General features: G+C 47.2%; 1 protein-coding gene across 1 annotated transcript in view; it reads right to left on the bottom strand.

Moving 5' to 3' along the window:
• The window catches only part of MTMR7 (myotubularin related protein 7), a 126,137-nt gene extending 101,506 nt beyond the window's left edge, over positions 1-24,631 (bottom strand). The window contains exons 1-2 of the mRNA XM_063920843.1: positions 24,433-24,631; positions 631-753 (exon numbers count right to left, since the gene is read on the bottom strand). Of these exons, the coding sequence (XP_063776913.1) occupies positions 631-753; positions 24,433-24,456 (147 nt within the window). The 5' untranslated portion in view covers positions 24,457-24,631. The remainder of the gene's footprint in view (positions 1-630; positions 754-24,432) is intronic.
• Between the last annotated feature and the right edge of the window lie 306 nt (positions 24,632-24,937).

The raw sequence follows: 24,937 nt of genomic DNA, 5'->3' as shown, positions 1-24,937 counted from the left end.
TCGTCCTAGCATTTACAGCACTGAGCAGGGCAGCATCAGAGGTAGGACGGGGCAGAGAAGGAGGCGGATTATTCTCCTCAGCAACCAGCATTTTGAAAGCATCAATCCGGGGAAGCCCAGAGGTGCGGCCTGACAAAGATTGGCATTATTCTTTACATTCCATAGCAAAGCACAGGTATTCAGCGAGTAATAATAATAATAATTGTATTTCTATAGTGCTCTTTCTCCAACAGGACTCAAAGTACTTCCACTTTCAGACAGCTATGTATAATGCAGAGAGCACAGCAGTGTTATGTAATATCACATAGCAATATCTATAATTTTCTCTAACTGATCATATACAGTACAAGACTATAAAGCAAATAAAGCAATACATTTACTAAAAGTTGCAGAAGGGTACAAGTAAAAATAATACAATTATCTGAAAGGAGAAACCATCTATAAATGCCACTTTCACACTTAAATTATATTGTTACTATTTGGAAATGTTCAATAATATATTAAACAAATTGTATTACTTTTGGACCCACTTATGACACCACCCTGTTACTTAGCTTCCCCCTCCACCTGTGCATGCTGGGTTATGGAACATCTCATTTTCAGAAAATAAAGAGTAAAGGGATAATATACCCAAGTTTCTTTGCGAGTTTCTGAGATATTTTCAACGAAAATGACGTGAGTAGCTGTGAGATACAAGGTTCCCAAGGCCGCCTTCCTGGAAGATATCCGGTCAAACAAGCGCACATTTTCAACCTTTAACAAAAAAAGAAATAAGAACATTTAACAGTAAACATCATAATGTACTGTATTTTTATAGACATGTTCACGTCACTGGAAGCCATTGTTATGAGAGAAAAGTGTTAAAAATTTAAATCTATGTAAAGTTTTTACTGTGCGTACCTCAGCTTACTTTTGTATGGCCTAATTGTATACTCCTCACCATTATTTATGCTAACCACAACATTTGTGTTATGTTTAATGATACAAATAAAAGTTTATGTTTATGTGTTATGTTTAATGATACAAATAAAAGTTTATAGAAATATGCCATGTATTCCCTGATGTGTCTTTATACACTAAGGGGGTGATTCAGGCCTGAACACTGGGCTGCTAAATTTGGTGTGCCGCGTTCAGATAGTCGCCACCCAAGGGGGGTCTATATTCGCCGTGCAAGTGTGCTATCGCATGTGTACGCCAAAAACCCCTCAGTCAGCGGACAGCTGCAAATCTGTTCGCACTACACTCACCATTGAATGATTTTTTCCAGTGTGTGCAGTCTGTGCGCAGCCCAGTAGTTACTCCTACAGTGCAATGAGAGCCGGCTGATCGGGTCCGGAGCTGACGTCACTCACCCTCCCTGAAAATGCTTGGGAACTCCTGCGTTTTCCCTGACACTCCCAGAAAACAGTCGGTTACCACCCACAAACAACCTCTTCATGTCACCTTGCGAATGGCTGTGCAATTGAAATTTTCATACCACCCTGTCGCTGTCCGGCGATGCCTGTTGTTGTTTGGCGATGCGCATGTGCATTGCGGTGCATACGTCTGCACAGTCTATTGCTGATCGCCCGCTGTGCAAAAACGCACAGCAGTGAACAGGTCTGTATTACCCCCTAAGACCCTGTTCTGCTCTTCAGACATAAATGGGCCAATCCAAGGTTATAGCATTGAATCAAGCAGTGTGTGTATCAGCATATTTTTATTTCTATGGTGCTGCAGATTCCACAGTGCTGTACAGTCATAGGTACAGGATTGCAGTAAGGATGCACAAACACAGTAAGGGGAAAATCAATGTAGGAATAATAAGAATTTACTTACCGATAATTCTATTTCTCGGAGTCCGTAGTGGATGCTGGGGTTCCTGAAAGGACCATGGGGAATAGCGGCTCCGCAGGAGACAGGGCACAAAAAGTAAAGCTTTAGGATCAGGTGGTGTGCACTGGCTCCTCCCCCTATGACCCTCCTCCAAGCCTCAGTTAGGATACTGTGCCCGGACGAGCGTACACAATAAGGAAGGATTTATGAATCCCGGGTAAGACTCATACCAGCCACACCAATCACACTGTACAACCTGTGATCTGAACCCAGTTAACAGTATGATAACAGCGGAGCCTCTGAAAGATGGCTCACAACAATAATAACCCGATTTTTGTAACTATGTACAAGTATTGCAGATAATCCGCACTTGGGATGGGCGCCCAGCATCCACTACGGACTCCGAGAAATAGAATTATCGGTAAGTAAATTCTTATTTTCTCTATCGTCCTAGTGGATGCTGGGGTTCCTGAAAGGACCATGGGGATTATACCAAAGCTCCCAAACGGGCGGGAGAGTGCGGATGACTCTGCAGCACCGAATGAGAGAACTCCAGGTCCTCCTTAGCCAGGTTATCAAATTTGTAGGATTTTACAAACGTGTTTGCCCCTGACTAAATAGCCGCTCGGCAAAGTTGTAAAGCCGAGACCCCTCGGGCAGCCGCCCAAGATGAGCCCACCTTCCTTGTGGAATGGGCATTTACATATTTTGGCTGTGGCAGGCCTGCCACAGAATGTGCAAGCTGAATTGTATTACACATCCAACTAGCAAAAGTCTGCTTAGAAGCAAGAGCACCCAGTTTGTTGGGTGCATACAGGATAACAGCAAGTCAGTTTTCCTGACTCCAGCCGTCCTGGAACCTATATTTTCAGGGCCCTGACCACATCTAGCAACTTGGAGTCCTCCAAGTCCCTAGTAGGCGCAAGACACCACAATAAGCTGGTTCAGGTGAAACACTGACACCACCTTAGGGAGAGAACTGGGGACGAGTCCGCAGCTCTGCCCTGTCCGAATGGACAAACAGATATGGGCTTTTTTGAGAAAAAAACCACCAATTTGACACTCGCCTGGTCCAGGCCAGGTCCAAGAGCATGTTCACTTTTCATGTGAGATGCTTCAAATCCACAGATTTGACTGGTTTTAAACCAATGTGTTTTGAGGAATCCCAGAACTACGTTGAGATCCCACAGTGCCACTGGAGGCACAAAAGGGGGTTGTATATGCAATACTCCCTTGACAAACTTCTGGACTTCAGGAACTGAAGCCAATTCTTTCTGGAAGAAAAATCGACAGGGCCGAAATTTGAACCTTAATGGACCCCAATTTGAGGCCCATAGACACTCCTGTTTGCAGGAAATGCAGGAATCGACCGAGTTGAAATTTCTTCGTGGGGCCTTCCTGGCCTCACACCACGCAACATATTTTCGCCACATGTGGTGATAATGTTGTGCGGTCACCTCCTTTCTGACTTTGACCAGGGTAGGAATGACCTCTTCCTGAATGCCTTTTCCCTTAGGATCCGGCGTTCCACCGCCATGCCGTCAAACGCAGCTGCGGTAAGTCTTGGAACAGACATGGTACTTGCTGAAACAAGTCCCTTCTTAGCGGCAGAGGCCATAAGTCCTCTGTGAGCATCTCTTGAAGTTCCGGGTACCAAGTCCTTCTTGGCCAATCCGGAGCCATGAGTATAGTTCTTACTCCTCTACGTCTTATAATTCTCAGTACCTTAGGTATGAAAAGCAGAGGATGGAACACATACACCGACTGGTACACCCACGGTGTTACCAGAACGTCCACAGCTATTGCCTGAGGGTCTCTTAACCTGGCGCAATACCTGTCCCGTTTTTTGTTCAGACGGGACGCCATCATGTCCACCTTTGGTAATTCCCAACGGTTTACAATCATGTGGAAAACTTCCCCATGAAGTTCCCACTCTGCCGGGTGGAGGTCGTGCCTACTGAGGAAGTCTGCTTCCCAGTTTCCATTCCCGGAATGAAACACTGCTGACAGTGCTATCACATGATTTTCCGCCCAGCGAAAAGTCCTTGCAGTTTTTGCCACTGCCCTCCTGCTTCTTGTGCCGCCCTGTCTATTTATGTGGGCGACTGCCGTGATGTTTTATCCCACTGGATCAATACCGGCTGACCTTGAAGCAGAGGTCTTACTAAGCTTAGAGCATTATAAATTTACCCTTAGCTATATTTATGTGGAGAAAAGTCTCCAGACTTGATCACACTCCCTGGAAATTTTTTCCTTGTGTGACTGCTCCCCAGCCTCTCGGGCTGGCCTCCGTGGTCACCAACATCCAAAACTGAATGCCGAATCTGCGGCCCTCTAGAAGATGAGCACTCTGTAACCACCACAGGAGAGACACCCTTGTCCTTGGATATAGGGTTATCCGCTGATGCATCTGAAGATGCGATCCGGACCATTTGTCCAGCAGATCCCACTGAAAAGTTCTTGCATGAAATCTGCCGACTGGAATTGCTTCGAAGGAAGTCACCATTTTTTTTACCATGGCCCTTGTGCAATGATGCACTGATTTTAGGAGGTTCCTGACTAGCTCGGATAACTCCCTGGCTTTCTCTTCCGGGAGAAACACCTTTTTCTGGACTGTGTCCAGAATCATCCCTAAGCACAGGAGACTTGTTGTCGGGATCAGCTGCGATTTTGGAATATTTAGAATCCACCCCTGCTGTTGTAACAGTATCCGAGATAGTGCTACTCCGACCTCCAACTGTTCCCTGGACTTTGCCCTTATCAGGAGATCGTCCAAGTAAGGGATAATGAAGACGCCTTTTCTTCGAAGAAGAACCATCATTTCGGCCATTACCTTGGTAAAGACCCGGGGTGCCGTGGACAATTCAAACGGCAGCGTCTGAAACTGATAGTGACAGTTCTGTACCACGAACCTGAGGTACCCTTAGTGATAAGGGCAAATTTGGGACATGGAGGTAAGCATCCCTGATGTCTCGGGACACCATATAGTCCCCTTCTTCCCGGTTCGTTATCACTGCTCTGAGTGACTCCATCTTGATTTGAACCTTTGTAAGTGTTCAAATTTTTTTAGATTTAGAATAGGTCTCACCTAGCCTTCTGGCTTCAGTACCACAATATAGTGTGGAATAATACCCCTTTTCTTGTTGTAGGAGGGGTAATTTAATTATCACCTGCTGGGAATACAGCTCGTGAATTGTTTCCCATACTGCCTCCCTGTCGGAGGGAGACCTTGGTAAAGCAGACTTCAGGAGCCTGCGCAGGGGAAACGTCTCGACATTCCAATCTGTACCCCTGGGATACTACTTGTAGGATCCAGGGGTCCTGTACGGTCTCAGCGTCATGCTGAGAGCTTGTCAGAAGCGGTGGAACGCTTCTGTTCCTGGGAATGGGCTGCCTGCTGCAGTCTTCTTCCCTTTCCTCTATCCCTGGGCAGATATGACTCTTATAGGGACGAAAGGACTGAAGCTGAAAAGACGGTGTCTTTTTCTGCAGAGATGTGACTTAGGGTAAAAACGGTGGATTTTCCAGCAGTTGCCGTGGCCACCAGGTCCGATGGACCGACCCCAAATAACTCCTCTTCCTTTATACGGCAATACACCTTTGTGCCGTTTGGAATCTGCATCACCTGACCACTGTCGTGTCCATAAACATCTTCTGGCAGATATGGACATCGCACTTACTCTTGATGCCAGAGTGCAAATATCCCTCTGTGCATCTCGCATATATAGAAATGCATCCTTTAAATGCTCTATAGTCAATAAAATACTGTCCCTGTCAAGGGTATCAATATTTTTAGTCAGGGAATCCGACCAAGCCACCCCAGCTCTGCACATCCAGGCTGAGGCGATCGCTGGTCGCAGTATAACACCAGTATGTGTGTATATACTTTTTATGATATTTTCCAGCCTCCTGTCAGCTGGCTCCTTGAGGACGGCCCTATCTATAGACGGTACCGCCACTTGTTCTGATAAGCGTGTGAGCGCCTTATCCACCCTAAGGGGTGTTTCCCAACGCGCCCTAACTTCTGGCGGGAAAGGGTATACCGCCCATATTTTCTATCGGGGGGAACCCACGCATCATCACACACTTCATTTAATTTATCTGATTCAGGAAAAACTACGGTAGTTTTTTCACATCCCACATAATACCCTCTTTTGTGGTACTTGTAGTATCAGAAATATGTAACACCTCCTTCATTGCCCTTAACGTGTGGCCCTAATAAGGAATACGTTTGTTTATTCACCGTCGACACTGGATTCAGTGTCCCTGTCTGTGTCTGTGTCGACCGACTAAAGTAAACGGGCGTTTTAAAACCCCTGACGGTGTTTTTGAGACGTCTGGACTGGTACTAATTGTTTGTCGGCCGTCTCATGTCGTCAACCGACCTTGCCGCGTGTTGACATTATCACGTAATTCCCTAAATAAGCCATCCATTCCGGTGTCGACTCCCTAGAGAGTGACATCACCATTACAGGCAATTGCTCCGCCTCCTCACCAACATCGTCCTCATACATGTCGACACACACGTACCGACACACAGCACACACACAGGGAATGCTCTGATAGAGGACAGGACCTACTAGCCCTTTGGAGAGACAGAGGGAGAGTTTGCCAGCACACACCAAAAACGCTATAATTATATAGGGACAACCTTATATAAGTGTTTTCCCTTATAGCATCTTTTTTATATATTTTTAACGCCAAATTAGTGCCCCCCCTCTCTGTTTTAACCCTGTTTCTGTAGTGCAGTGCAGGGGAGAGCCTGGGAGCCTTCCCTCCAGCCTTTCTGTGAGGGAAAATGGCGCTGTGTGCTGAGGAGATAGGCCCCGCCCCTTTTTCGGTGGCCTCGTCTCCCGCTCTTAACGGATTCTGGCAGGGGTTAAATATCTCCATATAGCCCCCGGAGGCTATATGTGAGGTATTTTTAGCCAAAAATAGGTTTTCATTGCCTCCCAGGGCGCCCCCCTCCCAGCGCCCTGCACCCTCAGTGACTGCCGTGTGAAGTGTGCTGAGAGGAAATGGCGCACAGCTGCAGTGCTGTGCGCTACCTTAAGAAGACTGAGGAGTCTTCATGCCGCCGATTCAGGACCTTCTTCTTGTTTCAGCATCTGCAAGGGGGCCGGCGGCGAGGCTCCGGTGACCATCCAGGCTGTACCTGTGATCGTCCCTCTGGAGCTAATGTCCAGTAGCCAAAGAAGCCAATCCATCCTGCACGCAGGTGAGTTCACTTCTTCTCCCCTAAGTCCCTCGTTGCAGTGATCCTGTTGCCAGCAGGACTCACTGTAAAATAAAAAACCTAAGCTAAACTTTTCTAAGCAGCTCTTTAGGAGAGCCACCTAGATTGCACCCTTCTCGGCCGGGCACAAAAATCTAACTGAGGCTTGGAGGAGGGTCATAGGGGGAGGAGCCAGTGCACACCACCTGATCCTAAAGCTTTACTTTTTGTGCCCTGTCTCCTGCGGAGCCGCTATTCCCCATGGTCCTTTCAGGAACCCCAGCATCCACTAGGACGATAGAGAAAATACATAACATCAGAATAATACCTCACACAGACTGTCAGTCTTTCCAGGGAGGTCTAATTCATTCTGTGGGAGAACGTGTACAGCTACCCACCAAGAGGCAGCAGATTCTTCAGATATCCAATGAGGAGACATGAAGACTGACTGCACTGACTAGAACTGTGAGATTGGCCAACAACATTGTACAAAAGGTATTTTGTTGATGACTGGATGGCACCAACTGCATAGAAAAGTCCCTACCACACCATCAATCACACCACTGTACTGATCTCCAGGACCAGGGACTGGTAATGTCTATATCATGCTTCATTAATAAGAGAACTACTTACCTGGGAGTCATCATTAGTTACATACACTCTGTCATGTTTAAATACAGAAAGGAGGATCACAAATTATATGTGATCTAAGGTGTGGTGATTACCTGCAGAAATAATCACCAATAATGTTTTCAAGTGACTGTATATGTTTTCATGTGACAAAATGGCTGACAGGCAATGTCCTGCGTTTAACCTCCATACATCTAGGTTGTGAGAGAAAGAGTAGGTTCTGTCTTATCTACAGATCATAAAAGTGAATTTCTCCTGTGAGCTGACCTCAGTTGTATATTGTCCAAAATATAAATTATCTGTGGCCTGGGACCCTGACATGAAGTTGTAAAAGGGGGATTGCATTTCTACATCAAAAGCAGATATTACCAAGCTCTGGACATTGAGGTCTGATAAGCCCAATTCGTTTGTCATGTCAACAGGGGGGGCTTTGTAAACAGACCAGGGAAGTGTGACCACAATGTCCTGATTGGAACGGTCAGGAATCCTATTTCCTGGCTAATGTCGTAAACCTCTAAAACTTCAAATCCACAACTCCAGGCTTAGGAAGCAGTGACACCCAGAGCTCACTCTCTTTGAAAGAGATTCATACAGTATGCCTTTGGGCTACACCCCCTCTCCCTGCCTTTTGCCAAGCACCAAGTATGTAAACCTGGTGTATGTATAGTGTCCAGCAGGGTAGTAAAAAATCCCAAGGGATAGGGACTGCTGGAGCTGAAGACTATATCTGTCTCCCTCATGGGGACAGAAAGTGTGCATCTCTTGGGAACGCAACTTATATGTTGGAGATGACCTGAGTTATCCTGTGAAATCCCCCACAGCAGAAACACCTAAGTTCATTTGAGTAAGCGAGTTAGGGTTTCTGCACTTTTTATTTCTTTTCATTTATTGAGATTGCTGTAGTTAGTGTGTGTATGTGTGTGTGTGTGTGTGTGTGTGTGTGTGTGTGTGTGTGTGTGTGTGTGTGTTTTTAAAATATTCTTAATAATCTTTGCAACCTTTTTGTAACTAAAGCTCTGAAGTATTCTTGACATTAAGGGGGAGATTCGAATGTTTGAAAAATAGGTTGGGTGTCTGTTTTTTCCTGTCTATTAGATAGGGTGGGAAAAGACTCCCAACTGACTATTCAAACATTTGAATCTCCCCCAAAATATCTAATTTTAGTTCTGATTCTGATCCTTATGAACTCAGGGCCCGTGTGGCTCACGTCTACCTACTTTTCTAAGTATTGCAGTGTGTGTGTGTGACAAGTAAAGCTAAAGACGCCTGCAATGTCCGAAATACGTTGAAAAGTCTTTGCTGGTGGCAGCTAAGGTATCTGATTAATCCTGTGTGTGTCCAAAAGTGACCCGCACGTCGCATGTGGCAACTCTCTAATTGGCGTATTTGTGGAATTGGCCGGCAGCGTTGTGACACACTCTATATTAGAATGTATTTGTTGAGCTGAATGACTTCTGTGGGATACCACTTACACTGTAGCAGAACCCAACAGACTTGCATTGGATGTCCGAAACTCCAGTGATGTTGGGAGAACGGCAAGGGGGGAAGAGGGGGCTTTGGCGGGTGGTCAGAACTTGTACATATTCAAATGGTTTCCAAGGGAAGAGACTGTTGACTAGAAAGGGAAAGATGGAGCATTAGATTGCTCGGCTCTGAAGTAACAAGCGTGCAGGACCAGAGCTGCACCATTTACACTGCATAAACAGTACTGTCACAGCACGCACTAAACCAGGAATAAGCAGCCTGTGGCACTACAGCTGCTGTTGAACTATACATTCCTGCATGCCCTGCCGCAGGTTTGGCATGCACTAAAGGGCCCTACATACTTGCCAATGTGTGCGGTTGATATGAACAATCTCGTTCAGTAATGTACGATAAATTGTTCATATCGCTCAGTGTGTAGGCACCAACGACGAACAATGCGCGGCACCGTGGTCGTTCATCGTTGGTGACGGGTCGTTTATGACAGCAAGCCAATGTGGACAGTATCGTCCATATTAGCATTCAGGGCTATGGGGCCGGGTGACATCAATCCCCACCCCACCCCTCGCCGCCAGGTCATCCGTCGGCCATATCGGCCGTCGGGCACCTCAGCGACAAATCAACAAATGTGTAGTGGGCTTTACAGCAAGCCTGTGGCAGAGCATGCTGGGAGATGTAATGCCAAAGCAGCTGGAGTACCTTAGGTTGCCTACCCCAGCAGTAGACCAAAGTTCATCTGGCCATAGCAAGCCTGCCATAAAAGTGAAGGGTCAGGTCTTTAGATGCAACCAGGGTTAGACTGGCCCACAGGGGTACAGGGGAACCACTGGTGGGCCCCACTGACCAGGGGCCCACATCCTCCTCTAAGGATTGAATGATACATTATACATATATTACAATATACTGAACAGGACTATGGTGTATTCTCTACAGTGGATTGCTGTTATTAATCTGGTGCATTATCATACATGCACTAGCAGTATTTACTATATATATTTATCAAGGGGCCCAGACCATTCACTCTTTAATGGTTAGCCAAACCTCTGTAGCGGCTGGCCACATCCCCTCTGGAGACTGGCCACACCCCTACACATGGGCCCCTACCACTGGATTCCCCCTGTGGGCCCTTCATGCCCAGTCCAACACTGGATGCAACCATAGGCTCTACCATAAAAACTGCATCAGCCCTTTACTACTGTAGGTGCAGAATCTCGAACAGAGGGGGTAATTCCAAGTTGATCGCAGCAGGAAATTTTTTAGCAGTTGGGCAAAACCATGTGCACTGCAGGGGAGGCAGATTTAACATGTGCAGAGAGAGTTAGATTTGGGTGGGTTATTTTATTTCTGTACAGGGTAAATACTGGCTGCTTTATTTTTACACTGCAAATTAGATTGCAGATTGAACACACCACACCCAAATCTAACTCTCTCTGCACATGTTTAATCTGCCTCCCCTGCAGTGCACATGGTTTTGCCCAGTTGCTAACTAAATTCCTGCTGCGATCAACTTGGAATTACCCCCAGAGTATGGCCTCTAATGTAAGCGAATGAGTTCACAACCAGTTGTGCGACATGCCTGCAACAGTCCCATAAAATTCCCCCCTCGAAGGGGATAGTGATGATGGAAAGCTGAGTTGGGTACCCTAGAGAGGTGGCTATTCAGTGCATCCACCCGGGAATAACCAATGCACTTCTAATACATTTCTAAGACTGCACATCTCAATTTTTCCTATGACTCTCTGCGCTCATACCACGTGAAGCATGCTATGCGCGACTTTTTCATGACGTAGGTGCATGTGCATATAAAAAACATTGACCATTTGTGTGAATCTCGCCATTATTCTACTATATGATCATACAGTTTGGTTGAGGATTTTTACATTCTCATAGGTTACTCTATTTCATATAAAGCACAAACTGAGGCAAATAAAGAGTTCTATAACCCTTTTAATGCATGGGGATGTGCATCACTTGTGCTTGTTTGAACTGAAACCAGAGTAGGTAGGAATGCTAAGACTCCCATTTGTCAAGCCTTGGAGAGTGATAAATTGTATGGTGATAAAGCACCAACCGACCAGCTGCTAACTGCCATGTTACAGGCTGTATTTGATAAATGACAGTTAGGAGCTGATTGGTTGGTACTTTATCACTGTGCTATTTATCACTTTCCAAGGCTTGATAAATCTGGGTCTAAGTTTTCACCTTCTGCCTTGACTCATTGACTGTGCCTTTCCTGACTATACCTATCAGCTAGTCCATACATACAGTTCAGCTGTCTTCTGCTTAGTCAGTTATATTTAATGAGTACCTTAATCACAGTACAGAATACCAGAAAGCTCATACGAGCCTGGTATGGGGTGGGGGTAGACTTCAGTGATAATCTCATACACAGGTTCAACCAATTATAGTGGCAGGGGTGTAGCCTTTTGGTGTTGACCACTTTTGACAGCGGGATCCCGACGGTCACAATCCCGGCACATCCCGGAGCTAAGTAACGGGGTTTGGGTAAGACACTATAGAGAGGTTAGGTTGCAAGGGTGGGAGAGGTTAGCGTTACGCTGCAGTGGGGGGGGGGGGGGTAAGGCTGGAGGAGAAGAGGGTTAAAGTGAGTCTGCAGGAGTGGGTTAGGAGTAAGGGTAGGGTAAAAATACTTAGCAGGTTTTGTTGAGATTTTGCCCATCGAGATCCCGATGTTGGTTTTCTGACTGTTGTGATCCCAACTGATAGTATTTCATACCCAACCCAACGTAATAAGAGCTCCCGTAATTCTAAATTAAAAACCAGGACACAGATGCAATGGTTGCACAGCGATGTAATCCATCCAGTGGCATACTGATAATAGGTGCACCCTGCACCCATGTATTCTACTTACTTCTCCGGGGATCCGTACCGTCTACTCGCCTGCGCCACCAGAGAAAGAAGAGGCCTGCATGGAGACTGTACACTGGCCCCTCTTCTCATAAGCATCCAGTGAATCCATCCTCTGCTTCCATAAGTGACCTCCACTTATCCTGTACATTTTGATGCATCAGGAATCAGGAGTTGTAAGGCCACAATGACGGGGGCTGTCTTATGAAAACCATTACCAGGGCAGCCCTTATGCATTCATCCCAATAGTCCTGGTTTTGTCTCAGTTCTGTAACTTTTAAAATATTTGCCAAAGCTTGTGTGTTCCCATTCTCTTGGCAGGTGTCATATCAGCATAAAGGGGTGTGTGGTACAAAATGTCGGCATTCTGAATCAGAATGTCAACATTTTGTTGTCGACACAGACGTCAACATTCCGAATAACGGAATTATGACTGCATACCCCCATAAAGCCTACACCAATAAAATGTGCTACTGTCAGAGATGCAAGAACACTCAAAGAGCAGCTCGATCAAGTTCAAGTACAAATAGACCATATGATTGACTGGAAGCACAACTAGGAAGTACTAGGACAAAAATAAAGGCCCTCATTCCGAGTTGATAGCACGCTGCCACTTTTTGCAGCCCGTGCGATCATCTAGACGCCGCCTATGGGGGGAGTGTATTTTTGCATAGCAAGGCTGCGATCGCTTGTGCAGCCCTGCTATGCCAAAAATGTTTTGTGCAAAACTAGACTTGGGTAAGACTTACTTACCCTGTGCGATCACTTTAGCGTTGCAGGTCCCGGAATTGGCGTTTGGATCTCCACGCCCCGAAAAAGGTGAGTTGACGCGCGGATCCGCCTTCCTCCTGTCAATCCTCTTGCGGCCGCCGCTGCGACCGCTTTCTTCGTTGGAGGCGTTGCTGCGCGCCGGGAAACGACGCGCCTGCGCAATGTGGCCACCGCGCATGAGCAGTTCCGACCTGATCGCACGGCTGCAAAGAAGCACAGCGTGCGATCGGGTTGGAATGACCCCCAAAATTAGGTAAAACATCGGCATGAAGTAATACCGCAATACTAACAAGTTGCAAACAGAATATAAAGTCACGCTAACCCATTTTTTAACACTTCTCATATGATTATTCTTGTTGTCTCTTCAGATAAGACCTTCTTCTGTGCGCAATATAAAAACTGCTTGCCAGCCTCCACCAGCACCAGTCGTCCCTATTGCAGGCAGAATTGTTACCTTTACCCATCTGTTATTTGTGTAGAACAGGAGGAGAATGTGAGGGAGAAGAAAGGGAAAGAGAGCAGTGGGATCACCAAGGACCAATCACATGCTGTGTGCAATCAAACACACAGAAGTCTGCCAAATATACAACAAGAATACAGACATATTTCCCCTTTCTCTGTATTGCACACAACATAAAGACAAATATTGCAGTCATTAACTTCCCTGACTCCAGTAATTCCATGACAAAGTCCATGACACCAGCAATTCTGTCTAATACTTAGTTTTTATTGCACTCATGTCAGGTTAAGCATTACTGTTTTTTACTTGTACTTTACGGGTGGTCTTCAGTTTGCCGGCTGTCGGGATCCCAGCGCACAATATACTGGCGCCGGAATCCCAACAGCCAGCATACCGACACTTTTTCTCCCTCTTGGGAGTCCACGACCCCCATGGAGGGAGAATAGATAGCGTGGCGCGCATATCGCGCCACCGTGCCCGCAGCGTGGCGAGCGCAGCGAGCCCGCAAGGGGCTCATTTGTGCTCGCCACGCTGTCGGTTTGCCGGCGGTCGGGATTCCGGCGTCGGTATGCTGGTCGCCAGGAGCCCGGCCGCCGGCATACCCTACTACACCCGTACTTTACAGCCATGTTATTGTCCTTACTACTTACCGATCCCAGAGCTAAGAGTACAGGGCAAAAGATGTACTGTAGTATTGTATTCTAGTGTTCCACAAACCCATCAAGCGAGACAACAGCAATGCAGTGCATATTGGGCCTGATTCATGTTTGTAAGTAAAGCAGAAATAGCAAGTAAAGGTGCATACACACTGGGTGTTTTTGCCCAGCGTGTATGCACAGGGGTATGGGTGGGGGGGGTGAAGCACTTTCCACAGTAGGAGACTGTGGAAAGTGCTTCACTCGGCTGTACAAACAGCCCGATGGACTGTGGCGGCTAGCGATGATGCAGGAACTCATTTGAGCTCAAAGTAGCTCAAAATGCCAAAAGTGAGCTACGTTGAGCTCAAAATTGCCCAGCGTGTATGGGACTTTACTTTGTGTCTGGAACAAACCATGTTGACATGCAAGGGGAGCAAATACATTTATATTCTCTGTGCAGGGTAAATACTGATATTATTGCATGTAGCCCACAAATGTTAGAGAGCTTTATTTTTACACTGCAATTTACATTTCAGTTTGGACACATCACAGCCAAATCTAACTCTCTCTGCACATGTTACATCTGCCCCACCTGCAGTGCAGCATGGTTTTAGCTAGTTGCTTTCTATTTTGCTTTACTTACAAACATAAATCAGGCACACTGTTCTTAGCTTTCCTATATAAATGTAACTAAAGCCTGAAGGGAATAGTCACCAGTTGGCTACAATATCACAGGAAAGACTGAGGTACTAGCCCATTACTTCCACATGCACTGCTCTAACACGGGAAATATATTTCAGAATGAATCTAAATATTCTGAAAGGCTCAAATGGAGAAGTCATTTCCAGAACACAGTAATTAATAGGGTCCCTTCTAATCATACTATTGGCCCCAGTGAAAGCCAGAGGAAATGCTGGTTGTGCTCTAATACAGTATGACCACATCATCGTGATGTAGACTTCAGAATATTTCATCACGTGGCACAGGTTGTATCAAACTTACAAATTCTGGTATACAGGAGAATGGGGGGGGGGGGGTATCACAATTTAGTCCCCCCAAAAATGTGATACATCTGCCCCTCGTCCTCAAATATTCTCTTTATTACTCCACTGTTCTAACAATCCATAGCAAAGAATGCACTGGGGGTATTTATCAAAGCTCAAAGAGAGATAAAATTGTGAGAGATAAAGTGCCAGCCAATCAGCTTCTGTGCGTTTGAAAAAATGACAGGAGCTGATTAGTTGGTACTTTATCTCTAACAATTTCCCCCTAAACCATCTAAATGTAAAGAACCACTAAAGGCCCATATAGACGGGCCGATGCAGGAGAGATGCACACATCTCTCCCGCCGCTCAGCACAGCGCGATCTGTGCTGAGCGTGCGGGGGGAGACGGGGGGGCCGCTCACTTCACCCAGCAGGTGAAGGGAGTGACCCGCTAGATCTAGAACCAGCGATAGCAATGCGCGGGGCTGCGCATCGCTATCACTGTTAGGGCTACACATGGAGCGATCTTGCTGAAAATCTAAGCAATCTAGTCAGATTGCTTAGATTAGCGCTCCGTGTGTACCCCCCTTAACAAAATAAGTTGTTTAATATGCTAACTTTGTGGCTGATTCAGGGGTGGACACTAATTGCACCATCGCTGCCTGTTTGTATTTAACACCGGCACGAAAATAAAAGCCACAGGAGCTGTCTTGAGTTAAAACACGCCCACTGCTGGCTTCTGTGACCCACTGCTGCATCCGAGGAAGCAGCATTGGATAAACTGCATGGCCATCGGACATCTGAGTAACCCTCAGGCTACTATGGATGTCTGGTGAAATCACACTGTTGAAGATGCGTTCTGGCTTCAGCACACCCAGAAACCAGGGCCGACTCCCCCCACCCCCTTCCCCCCAACCCCCCACATCCACACACATCCAAGGAATATTGCTCATTATTTCCATGTTAAATATATAAATATAGATTATGCAGTAACTATGATGTAAGACCTGGAACATTCTTGAACAGAAGCTGTTTGTTATTCAAAAATGAATCCCTTTGGGCCTGATGCAGACTTTGGCAGAAATCGTCCATATATTGCTTGCAAACTGCGTGCCCAGAAAAAAATATACTCACCTGTATGCAGTTATCATTATCAGTGCACATCTGCATTTATCCTAAATTAAGCTGGTCATACACCTAAAGATTGATTGTCAAATCTGGTTGGTTGGAACAAAAATCTGGTAATGGATGGGAGAAAAATAAGAATTTACTTACCGATAATTCTATTTCTCGTAGTCCGTAGTGGATGCTGGGGACTCCGTAAGGACCATGGGGAATAGCGGCTCCGCAGGAGACTGGGCACATCTAAAGAAAGCTTTAGGATTATCTGGTGTGCACTGGCTCCTCCCCCTATGACCCTCCTCCAAGCCTCAGTTAGGATACTGTGCCCGGACGAGCGTACACAATAAGGAAGGATCTTGAATCCCGGGTAAGACTCATACCAGCCACACCAATCACACCGTACAACTTGTGATCTGAACCCAGTTAACAGCATGATAACAGAGGAGCCTCTAGAAAAGATGGCTCACTACAGCAATAACCCGATTTTTTGGTAACAATAACTATGTACCAGTATTGCAGACAATCCGCACTTGGGATGGGCGCCCAGCATCCACTACGGACTACGAGAAATAGAATTATCGGTAAGTAAATTCTTATTTTCTCTAACGTCCTAAGTGGATGCTGGGGACTCCGTAAGGACCATGGGGATTATACCAAAGCTCCCAAACGGGCGGGAGAGTGCGGATGACTCTGCAGCACCAAATGAGAGAACTCCAGGTCCTCCTCAGCCAGGGTATCAATTTTGTAGAATTTTACAAACGTATTTGCTCCTGACCCAGTAGCTGCTCGGCAAAGTTGTAAAGCCGAGACCCCTCGGGCAGCCGCCCAAGATGAGCCCACCTTCCTTGTGGAGTGGGCATTTACAGATTTTTGGCTGTGGCAGGCCTGCCACCGAATGTGCAAGCTGAATTGTACTACAAATCCAACGAGCAATAGTCTGCTTAGAAGCAGGAGCACCCAGCTTGTTGGGTGCATACAGGATAAACAGCGAGTCAGATTTTCTGACTCCAGCCGTCCTGGAAACATATATTTTCAGGGCCCTGACTACATCCAGCAACTTGGAGTCCTCCAAGTCCCTAGTAGCCGCAGGTACCACAATAGGTTGGTTCAGGTGAAACGCTGAAACCACCTTAGGGAGAAACTGAGGACGAGTCCTCAATTCCGCCCTGTCCGAATGGAAAATCAGATAAGGGCTTTTACAGGATAAAGCCGCCAATTCTGACACGCGCCTGGCCCAGGCCAGGGCCAACAGCATGACCACTTTCCCTGTGAGATATTTTAACTCCACAGATTTAAGTGGTTCAAACCAATGTGACTTTTGGAACCCAAAAACTACATTGAGATCCCAAAGTGCCACTGGAGGCACAAAAGGAGGCTGTATATGCAGTACCCCTTTTACAAACGTCTGAACTTCAGGGACTGAAGCTAGTTCTTTTTGGAAGAAAATTGACAGGGCCGAAATTTGAACCTTAATGGACCCCAATTTTAGGCCCATAGACACTCCTGTTTGCAGGAAATGTAGGAATCGACCCAGTTGAATTTCCTCCGTCGGGCCTTACTGGCCTCGCACCACGCAACATATTTTCGCCAAATGCGGTGATAATGTTTTGCGGTTACATCCTTCCTGGCTTTGATCAGGATAGGGATGACTTCATCCGGAATGCCTTTTTTCCTTCAGGATCCGGCGTTCAACCGCCATGCCGTCAAACGCAGCCGCGGTAAGTCTTGGAACAGACAGGGTCCTTGCTGGAGCAGGTCCCTTCTTAGAGGTAGAGGCCACGGATCCTCCGTGAGCATCTCTTGAAGTTCCGGTTACCAAGTCCTTCTTGGCCAATCCGGAGCCACGAATACAGTGCTTACTCCTCTCCATCTTATCAATCTCAGTACCTTGGGTATGAGAGGCAGAGGAGGGAACACATACACTGACTGGTACACCCACGGTGTTACCAGAGCGTCTACAGCTATTGCCTGAGGGTCCCTTGACCTGGCGCAATACCTGTCGAGTTTTTCCCAACGGTTTATAATCATGTGGAAGACTTCTGGGTGAAGTCCCCACTCTCCCGGGTGGAGGTCGTGCTGAGGAAGTCTGCTTCCCAGTTGTCCACTCCCGGAATGAATACTGCTGACAGTGCTATCACATGATTTTCCGACCAGCGAAGAATCCTTGCAGCTTCTGCCATTGCCCTCCTGCTTCTTGTGCCACCCTGTCTGTTTACGTGGGTGACTGCCGTGATGTTGTCCGACTGGATCAACACCGGCTGACCTTGAAGCAGAGGTCTTGCTAAGCTTAGAGCATTGTAAATGGCCCTTAGCTTCAGGATATTTATGTGAAGTGATGTCTCCAGGCTTGACCATAAGCCCTGGATATTCCTTCCCTGTGTGACTGCTCCCCAGCCTCGCAGGCTGGCATCCGTGGTCACCAGGACCCAGTCCTGAATGCCGAATCTGCGGCCCTCTAGAAGATGAGCACTCTGCAACCACCACAGGAGGCACACCCTTGTCCTTGGTGACAGGGTTATCCGCTGATGCATCTGAAGATGCGACCCGGACCATTTGTCCAGCAGGTCCCACTGGAAAGTTCTTGCGTGGAATCTGCCGAATGGGATTGCTTCGTAGGAAGCCACCATTTTACCCAGAACCCTTGTGCATTGATGCACTGAGACTTGGCTCGGTTTTAGGAGGTTCCTGACTAGCTCGGATAACTCCCTGGCTTTCTCCTCCGGGAGAAACACCTTTTTCTGGACTGTGTCCAGGATCATCCCTAGGAACAGAAGACAAGTCGTCGGAACCAGCTGCGATTTTGGAATATTGAGAATCCAATCGTGCTGCCGCAACACTACCTGAGATAGTGCTACACCGACCTCCAACTGTTCCCTGGATCTTACCCTTATCAGGGAATCGTCCAAGTAAAGGATAACTAAAATTCCCTTCCTTCGAAGGAATATCATCATTTCGGCCATTACCTTGGTAAAGACCCGGGGTGTCGTGGACCATCCATACGGCAGCGTCTGAACTGATAGTGACAGTTCTGTACCATAAACCTGAGGTACCCTTGATGAGAAGGGTAAATTTTGACATGAAGGTAAGCATCCTTGATGTCCCGAGACATCATGTAGTCCCCTTCTTCCAGGTTCGCAATCACTGCTCTGAGTGACTCAATCTTGAATTTGAACCTCTGTATGTAAGTGTTCAAAGATTTTAGATTTAGAATAGGTTTCACCGAGCCGTCCGGCTTCGGTACCACAACAGTGTGGAATAATACCCCGTTCCCTGTTGCAGGAGGGGTACCTTGATTATCACCTGCTGGGAATACAGCTTGTGAATGGCTTCCAAAACTGTCTCCCTGTCAGAAGGAGACATCGGTAAAGCCGACTTTAGGAAACGGCGAGGGGGAGACGTCTCGAATTCTAATTTGTACCCCTGAGATATTTGAGACGGGCCCCCCACCGTGCCTGATTCTGCTTGTAAAGCCCCAGCGTCATACTGAGGGCTTGGCAGAGGCGGGAGAGGGTTTCTGTTCCTGGGAACTGGCTGATTTCTGCAGCCTTTTTCCTCTCCCTCTGTCACGGGGCAGAAATGAGGAACCTTTTGCCCGCTTGTCCACGAAAAGACTGCGCCTGATAATACGGCGTCTTCTCATGTTGAGAGGCGACCTGGGGTACAAACGTGGATTTCCCAGCTGTTGCCGTGGCCACCAGGTCTGAAAGACCGACCCCAAATAACTCCTCCCTTTAATAAGGCAATACTACCAAATGCCGTTTGGAATACGCCTCACCTGACCACTGACGTGTCCATAACCCTCTACTAGTAGAAATGGACAACGCACTTAGACTTGATGCCAGTCGGCAAATATTCCGCTGTGCATCACGCATATACAGAAATGCATCTTTTAAATGCTCTATAGGCAAAAATATACTGTCCCTATCTAGGGTATCAATATTTTCAGTCAGGAAATCCGACCACGCCAACCCAGCACTGCACATCCAGGCTGAGGCGATTGCTGGTCGCAGTATAACACCAGTATGTGTGTAAATACATTTTAGGATACCCTCCTGCTTTCTATCAGCAGGATCCTTAAGGGTGGCCATCTCAGGAGAGGGTAGAGCCCTTACAAGCGTGTGAGCGCTTTATCCACCCTAGGGGGTGTTTCCCAACGCACCCTAACCTCTGGCGGGAAAGGATATAATGCCAATAACATTTTAGAAATTATCAGTTGTTATCGGGGGAAAACCACGCATCATCACACACCTCATTTAATTTCTCAGATTCAGGAAAACTACAGGTAGTTTTTCCTCACCGAACATAATACCCCTTTTTTTTGGTGGTACTCGTATTATCAGAAATGTGTAAAACATTTTTCATTGCCTCAATCATGTAACGTGTGGCCCTACTGGAAGTCACATTTGTCTCTTCACCGTCGACACTGGAGTCAGTATCCGTGTCGGCGTCTATATCTGCCATCTGAGGTAACGGGCGCTTTAGAGCCCCTGACGGCCTATGAGACGTCTGGACAGGCACAAGCTGAGTAGCCGGCTGTCTCATGTCAACCACTGTCTTTTATACAGAGCTGACACTGTCACGTAATTCCTTCCAACAGTTCATCCACTCAGGTGTCAACCCCCTAGAGGGTGACATCACTATTACAGGCAATCTGCTCCGTCTCCACATCATTTTTCTCCTCATACATGTCGACACAAACGTACCGACATACAGCACACACACAGGGAATGCTCTGATAGAGGACAGGACCCCACTAGCCCTTTGGGGAGACAGAGGGAGAGTTTGCCAGCACACACCAGAGCGCTATATATATACAGGGATAACCTTATATAAGTGTTTTTCCCCTTATAGCTGCTGTATCTTTAATACTGCGCGTAATTAGTGCCCCCCCCCCCTCTCTTTTTTAACCCTTTCTGTAGTGTAGTGACTGCAGGGGAGAGACAGGGAGCTTCCCTCCAACGGAGCTGTGAGGGAAAATGGCGCCAGTGTGCTGAGGAGATAGGCTCCGCCCCCTTATCGGCGGCCTTATCTCCCGTTTTTTTATGTATTTTGGCGGGGTTAAATGTATCCATATAGCCCAGGAGCTATATGTGATGCATTTTTTGCCATCCAAGGTGTTTTTTATTGCGTCTCAGGACGCCCCCCCCCAGCGCCCTGCACCCTCAGTGACCGGAGTGTGAAGTGTGCTGAGAGCAATGGCGCACAGCTGCAGTGCTGTGCGCTACCTTGTTGAAGACAGGACGTCTTCTGCCGCCGATTTTCCGGACCTCTTCTGCCTTCTGGCTCTGTAAGGGGGCCGGCGGCGCGGCTCTGGGACCCATCCAGGCTGGGCCTGTGATCGTCCCTCTGGAGCTAATGTCCAGTAGCCTAAGAAGCCCAATCCACTCTGCACGCAGGTGAGTTCGCTTCTTCTCCCCTTAGTCCCTCGATGCAGTGAGCCTGTTGCCAGCAGGTCTCACTGAAAATAAAAAACCTAAACTAAAACTTTCACTAAGAAGCTCAGGAGAGCCCCTAGTGTGCACCCTTCTCGTTCGGGCACAAAGATCTAACTGAGGCTTGGAGGAGGGTCATAGGGGGAGGAGCCAGTGCACACCAGATAATCCTAAAGCTTTCTTTAGATGTGCCCAGTCTCCTGCGGAGCCGCTATTCCCCATGGTCCTTACGGAGTCCCCAGCATCCACTTAGGACGTTAGAGAAATGACAATTGACCATTTTCTCCCAACCACTTAAAATCAGACAAAAATGGTAAATCAGACAAATTGGTTACTTCTATTTGATTTAACGAATTTGTCTGAACGACCGTTTTTGTCAGTTTTCCTGCATTTTGGAGCAAATGGTCAATTTGTCCTTTCACTGCATTACCAGGTTTTCTTTACAACCAGCCAGATTTGACAATAAGTCTTTAGGTGTATGGCCAGTCTTAGGTACAAAAGATATGCCGGGAATGATGCCTATTTCTGTGTAGCCTGCACTATAACCACTGCCGCACTGGACTTTGTATGACCTATTACAGCCAAGGTATCAGGGCGTAACTATGGCTGAGCTAGCGGTGCCACCACACAGAGTGCAAGGCTCTGTATCTGCTGTGCGGTGCCACCACACAGAGTGCAAGGCTCTGTAGCTGCTGTGCGGTGCCACCACACAGAGTGCAAGGCTCTGTAGCTGCTGTCTCGCGTCCATTGCTTCTGGCTAGCAGGCCACATGCAGCCAGTATTGCTGCAGCTGTGCAGCATGGAGTGTCATTTGGACACTCCAGGCACGCACCCTGCTGTCTGCACAGACGTTCCTGTGCAGCACCGCTGCTAGCGGCCCCACCCCCTCTGTGTGATATCCAGACACACATCTTCAGTCATAAGTGTAGATGCAACTAAACTACGCATCCCTCAGATCACAACCATGCACAGCGCAAAAACACGCAAGATGTACTCTGCCAACAGGTTGTATGTTCAACTTGAGATGGCGAACAACCCCCGAATCTCTTCACAAGCTGCCGCTTACACGCCAGGTTATGCAGCAGAGGGATCTACTGAGATCCCTTCCAGATGTTTCTTCCCTGTCTGTGGCTCCGGTCATCAGTGAACCTGCCCTGATGGAAGGGGTGGGTGGCGGGGCCGTGACTGTAGCGTTCACCTCAGGAGCCGGGCAGCGGGACACAGTGCAGCAGTTGGAGCGGGGGAGGCTTGGCAGGGCCGCAGCTGCAGTGCCTTACTGTAGCCGGGCTGCAGCGATCCTTTCAGCAGACAGGCAGCCCCAGCAATAAGGTGCAGCTGGTGTTGGCAGCAGGATGGGGGTCCGGCGAGTGAGGGGAAAATTATCAATTTTAGAAAAACTGTCTTCTCAAAAAAGACGAGTTTTTCGGAAGTGATAATTTTCTGATGGGGACATGATGAATACTGAAAAAAGAAAGAGAATACAATGAGAATTGAAAACTAAAAATTCCCATTGCACAATTTTTTCATGATGAATATGCCCCAAAGCAATAATATTTAGGCTGTGCAATTCTTATTTGCCAGCAAGAGCAAGTGAACAGACACACTGGCAGCAGCGCATTGTGTAGCAGGGGATCGGTATGGAAAACCGCCGGCCGCGATCCCGGCCGTTAGTATACCGACAGTGGGATCCCGGCTACCAGTGTGCTGACAGCAGGGCGAGCGCTAGCAAGCCCCTTGTGGTCACGGTAGCACTCTGCGCTCACCACAGGTTATATTCTCACTCTATGGGTGTCGTGGACACCCATAGAGGGAGAAAAGCCTGTGGCTCCGGGATTCCGGCAGCAGTATTTCACCGCTAGTTGGGATTCCGCATCGGCACTGTGATGTCCGGGATCCCGACTTGCGGTATTGTAACCGCTTTCCTGTAGCAGAACACCCCACGGTACACTCAGCGCCAGACCTCAGATGTAAAAGTGGTCCATAAGGCAAATACCCTGCAGAGCCCACTGTCCTCATTTTAGGTATTCTTGTTGTAATAAAGCAGATTATAGTAACAAGCATTGCCTGGTGCGTCCCTCTCTATTCTACAGAACAGGTAGTACATGTTACCCATGTTACCCTGCACTGAAAGCAATGGCATAGAAACGCTTGTGCTAGAAGTAATGGCCAGTGCATTAGCCTTGTTTATAGACTCATTGGGTTTCTCGAGTCTATAGCATTTAACTGGTCTGGACCATCTAATCTTATATCATCCTTCTACAATGACAATCACATCACTTCCCAAGACAGTAATGTCCTCATTCCGGTTATCAGATAGCAGGAACTGGGCACAGGAGCAGATGAGGTAAGGATCTATACTGTACACTACGCAGGGCACCAGCTGACAGTGTGTGTCATTTACTTTCTACAACATAAATGGATTCAGAACGGATGCTATTTCATGTTACGGTATATAACTATTATACAAGTAATGTTTATGTATTTATTAACCGTTAGGTATATTTCCAGATAAACATATAACTGCAAAATTGGAACAAGATGTCTCCTTTCAGGAAGATTGTCACTTTACACATGCATACTAGATGTACCCTTGCTGCAAAAAAAGTGATGATGATGAAATAATAATAATAACAGTAATAACTGCAATGTATGGAGAAGGAAGGGTAAGATTACAAGTGATAACAGGGACTGCATGCTGATGGTATTAGCATCTTCATAATCCCAGATTAAGGCAGGGCCTGTATCACTGCCCTGAGTCTGACCATGCACTTCATCCATCTGCACATCCTGTACAGTATATGCTGTATTATATACAGTGAATGGAGATGATATTAGAGCCAGCAGAACGCTGCTGGCCGCATGATGTCAGGGTGCAGCTGCTAGCTGCAATGGAGAAGCAGAACACCAGGCAGGACAGCTAGACGCAGGGATGGATGAATCACTGCTATAGTGGATGCATGGCTGCAGCATGCAGGGGGACATCTCCTTCCTCTCACGCCATCCTGTGCACTAACCTTGGGCAGCCTGATGTGCTCCATGTTGTGTGCGCTGCTCAGTACAGGAGGATCCCGGTGGCCATTGGCTGCTCCCCCCTGGCTGACGTTCGGAGTGTGGGGATGTGGATGTGTCAGTGGCCGGCTCCTCCCCTCCAGGTGCTGCTGCTGCTGCTGCTAGATACTGCTAGATACACAGCTCTCTGTACTAGTGGTGCTGGGCTGTGTATGTGCTGCAGACAGGATATCACCCAGCTGCTCCCACTGAATTATTATCCGGTGTAAATGTCATTATATAGCACCTTATGTTATGTACAGGAATTCTGTATGGCTCCCTGCACAGGCTGTGGTATCCAGTGGTGATACAGTATTCTCCATTATTCATGAAACTAAATACACAGCTAAACCTGCTGTCTCCATTTATTTATTATAGGAAACAATAATAATTGATGGCTTTTCCTATACATTTATTGTGGCTCTGACTTTTACTATATATCATACTTGCCTACCTGCAGTGCCGTAACCA

The sequence above is a fragment of the Pseudophryne corroboree genome, chromosome 1 (assembly GCF_028390025.1).
Source record: "Pseudophryne corroboree isolate aPseCor3 chromosome 1, aPseCor3.hap2, whole genome shotgun sequence".
Taxonomy (NCBI): Eukaryota; Metazoa; Chordata; class Amphibia; order Anura; family Myobatrachidae; genus Pseudophryne; species Pseudophryne corroboree.
This window is presented reverse-complemented; position numbering and strand designations above follow the sequence as displayed.